The sequence below is a fragment of the Stegastes partitus genome, unplaced genomic scaffold (genome assembly GCF_000690725.1).
Source record: "Stegastes partitus isolate 25-593 unplaced genomic scaffold, Stegastes_partitus-1.0.2 Scaffold413, whole genome shotgun sequence".
NCBI classification, from domain to species: Eukaryota; Metazoa; Chordata; class Actinopteri; family Pomacentridae; genus Stegastes; species Stegastes partitus.
Window position 1 is genome coordinate 146,003 of NW_007578144.1, and position 3,522 is coordinate 149,524.

Here is a 3,522-nt window from a genome sequence, read left to right on the forward strand (position 1 = left end):
AGTCGGCTGGGATAGACTCCAGCCCCCCATGACCCTATTGAGGATTAAGCGGTGTATAGATAATGGATGGATGGACATTTTGTGCAATTTTGGCCTTTTTTTTACATTTATTTTTTTTTAAGTTTTTGTGTTTCAGGCAACATATAAATGAATACCTTTTTCAGTGATTTCAATGGCAAAACACAGAAATCTGTGTTAAAATATTTATTTATTTATTTTCAAAAGCTGTTTAAAATACTTAATATACAGTTGAAATCAGAAGTTTACATACACTGTATAAAAAGATATAAAACCTTTTTTCCCCCTCATTATCTGACTTTAAATCAGACTAAACTTCTCCAGTTAGGCTGACCAAAATGATTTCTATTTGCTAAATGCCTGAATAATGACTTTAGAGTTTTTTAGATAATTTTTTTTTTTTATTACTTTCTTTAAAGAAGAAACTATTTGGGAACTCCCAGATGATGATGTGATGGCGTTAGAAGTTTTTAATAGGTTAATTGACAACATCTGAGTTAATTGGAGGCACACCTGTGGATGTATTTTATGGCACACCTTAAACACACTGCGTCCTTTTGTGACCACATCGTAAAATCTAAAGAAATCAGCCAAGATATGAGGAAGAGAACCGTGGACCTCCAGAAGTCTGTTTCATCCTTGGGTACAATTTCCAGATACCTGAAGGTTCCACATTCATCTGTCAAACAATTATACGCAAGTACAAACACCGTGGGAATGTCCAGCCATCATAGCACTCAGAAAAGACACGGGTTCTGTGTCCCAGAGATGAAGTGTTTTGGTTGAAATGTGCGTATCAACCCCAGAACAAAAGCTAAAGAACTTGTGAAGATGCTGCTATAGCTGGTCAGAGAGTCATTATCCGCAGTGGAACGAGTCCTAGACCGACATGGACTGAAAGGCTACTCAGAGAGGAACAAGACATTACTCCAAAAGCAACATAAAAAAGGCCAGATTACAGTTTGCAAATGCACACAGGGACAAAGACTTTCATTTCCAGAGACATGTCCTGTGGTCTGATGAAACTAAAACTGAACTGTTTGGCCTTAATGACCATCGNACACCCTGGACAGGTCACCAGTCTATCACAGGGCTACACTTAGAGACAGACAACCAAGCACACTCACATTCACACCTATGGACAATTTAGAATCTCCAATTAACCCCAACATGTTTCTGGACCTTGTGGGAGGAAGCCAGAGAACCTGGAGAGAACCCACGCTGCATGGGGAGAACATACAAACTCCACGGTGCCCCCACCGGGACGTGAACCAGTGACCTTCTTGCTGCGAGGCAACAGTGCTACCAACTGCACCACCTTGCAGCCCATTTTTCCTTTTTTTTTTTTTTTTTTCAACTTAGCTCGCAGCCACAAAGCCAAGAAAACATTCTGTATCTACTGTGTGCATTTGTGGTTTCACATCGAACCTGTCTGGTTCTGTTAAAACAAACTCAGGTCTGTTTGCACGGTTTGTACGGTTCAGTTGAGAAGCTGTCAATCTGCACGCTCAGCGACACACCCCCAGAGTTATCCTGCACACAACACTGATCATCCTGTCACCATTTTGAAACCTAACTTTATTAACTTTATTAAATCACTCAGATCTGGTTTAGTGGTGAATAACAGAGTTTTGTGTGATGTGACAAAGTTGGAGCATGTTTTTTTTTTTTTTAACCGATTTACTTCAAACTGTGACACGCTGCGGCTGAAAAACATGCTACTGACTAAAACCTTATGACCTGTTTTTGTAACAGGATGTTGCAAAGAGATGCAACTCACACAGAGGAACACATGAGCCAATTCTTTCCTTTTTCAAAACGTGGAGGTTAAAAGAAACAGCATCGACACATTTCTGTCTTTTAGGCCCACATAAGTCACAACTCCAGACGTGCAGTAAACTCACAACAATACCCGTGTTTAACCAAAAGCACGTCATCATCTTGAAAAGGACATTCCTACATTGCTGCGTCCTTACAATCTCATGAAAGATGGCTTCAACTGTGCGAGGATGTTTATATACAGCGGTGGTTATCACAGATTGAATCTGCCTCTGCAGTGCAACATACCCTGCAACTCTTCCCTCCATGCATCAGCGTTTTGATCTCACATCAGACTACACAGCACAAATGTCACACAGGTCACGAGACAAACAAGTCAACTTCAAACCCTTTTCATTCAATAGCACACATATTGAAAGTCCTGATGATAGCAGTCCAACCCGTGAGAACCCAGCGTTTCAAGATCAGATTACAAAACACTGAACATGTAGAAATGTTCCGATACACTGTGTGACAGAACAACCTGAACGTTTTGATTAGCTGAGCACGCAGATAGCCCATTTCTGAGACAGAAGCTTCTCCAAAGCAGGCGGCGAGAAGGAAGACATGAGCTGTTTCAGACCGACTGACTCACTGTACACAAATAACAGGCAGAACGCAGCACATGGTTCAACAATTCATCAGGTACTTCCCCCTGAACCAGCGAGCAAACAGGTCGTAAATGAGCAAAGTCTGCTGCAGCTGATGTGGGAAAACTGCACTTAACACACATTCTAAAGCTCAATGCATGTCTAATGTGGAGCACATTTCCTCTAGAGATAGAAGCCTGAAGAAAGAAATCGACTCTTTGTGTGCAACATGCCTCTTCTAATACAGCATTAATGTTAAAAGTACATTACCAGCTGGCATTGACTTATGTGCCAGTCCATCTCTCATTGTATGGGGCTGAGCAGGGTGCCAGGTTCTTGCGAACCCAGTCACAGTCGAGCCTTCAGAGTCGCCCACAGTCAGCAGCTGCACATCACTCCCGACCAGCACCAGCGACTGACTCTTCTCGTCTCTCGAGCTCGCAACCAGGAAATTACATGTCACTTTAACTGAAGCTTATTTCCTTCAAACTCTCGTCAAAACCCTTCCTCTTTTGCTTTGCGCTGCTCAGTTGCGATACGAGGGAGGCCTCTGTAAAGAAAAAAAAAAAAACTCCCACAGCTACAATGAAGAACCGGGAACACGGTTATGCTTTCTAAATTTACCGCAGCAAAAAAAAAAAAAGGTGTTGCAGGAGAAACGTTGAGAAATTCAGGTTTCACTTTGTGAGATGTGTTTGACTGACTGCACACGGAGCAGAGTGTGATGAACTCTGCACGCAAAATCTCATTAGAAAATAACTGAATGATAACAATATAGCAGCGTTAATCACACATTCTGAATATAAAAATATCTGCATGCACTCTGTGAAAACAGGAAACTGCAAACAGGCTATTGTTTTGTGACCGCAACATCTGGAAAATTAGGGATTTGAGACTTGATTACACTGTAAAGAAAACTATATGAGAAAAAAATGGGAAAATTTGGCAGCAAGAAAAAAAAAAAGTTAAAAATGGTGGAATACAGTAACATTCAAAAACTGTATATAACAATGACATAAATCTGCAAGAAATGTATATTTTGAGCTCATTTAAATACAGTAAATCAGTGTAACTTTACAATCACAAAGACTCCCAG

The 3,522-nt window shown here is 40.9% G+C and overlaps 1 protein-coding gene across 4 annotated transcripts in view; it reads right to left on the reverse strand.

Moving 5' to 3' along the window:
- nbeal2 (neurobeachin-like 2) overlaps positions 1-3,522 on the reverse strand; it is a 69,403-nt gene that overhangs the window by 51,165 nt on the left and 14,716 nt on the right. The window contains exon 1 of one of the 4 annotated variants that reach the window (XM_008285676.1): positions 2,697-2,886. The exons of the other annotated variants lie outside the window; for them this stretch is intronic. Within the exon in view, the coding sequence (XP_008283898.1) occupies positions 2,697-2,726 (30 nt within the window). The 5' untranslated portion in view covers positions 2,727-2,886. Of the gene's footprint in view, positions 1-2,696; positions 2,887-3,522 lie in introns of those variants that run through there. 4 annotated transcript variants of the gene reach the window in all.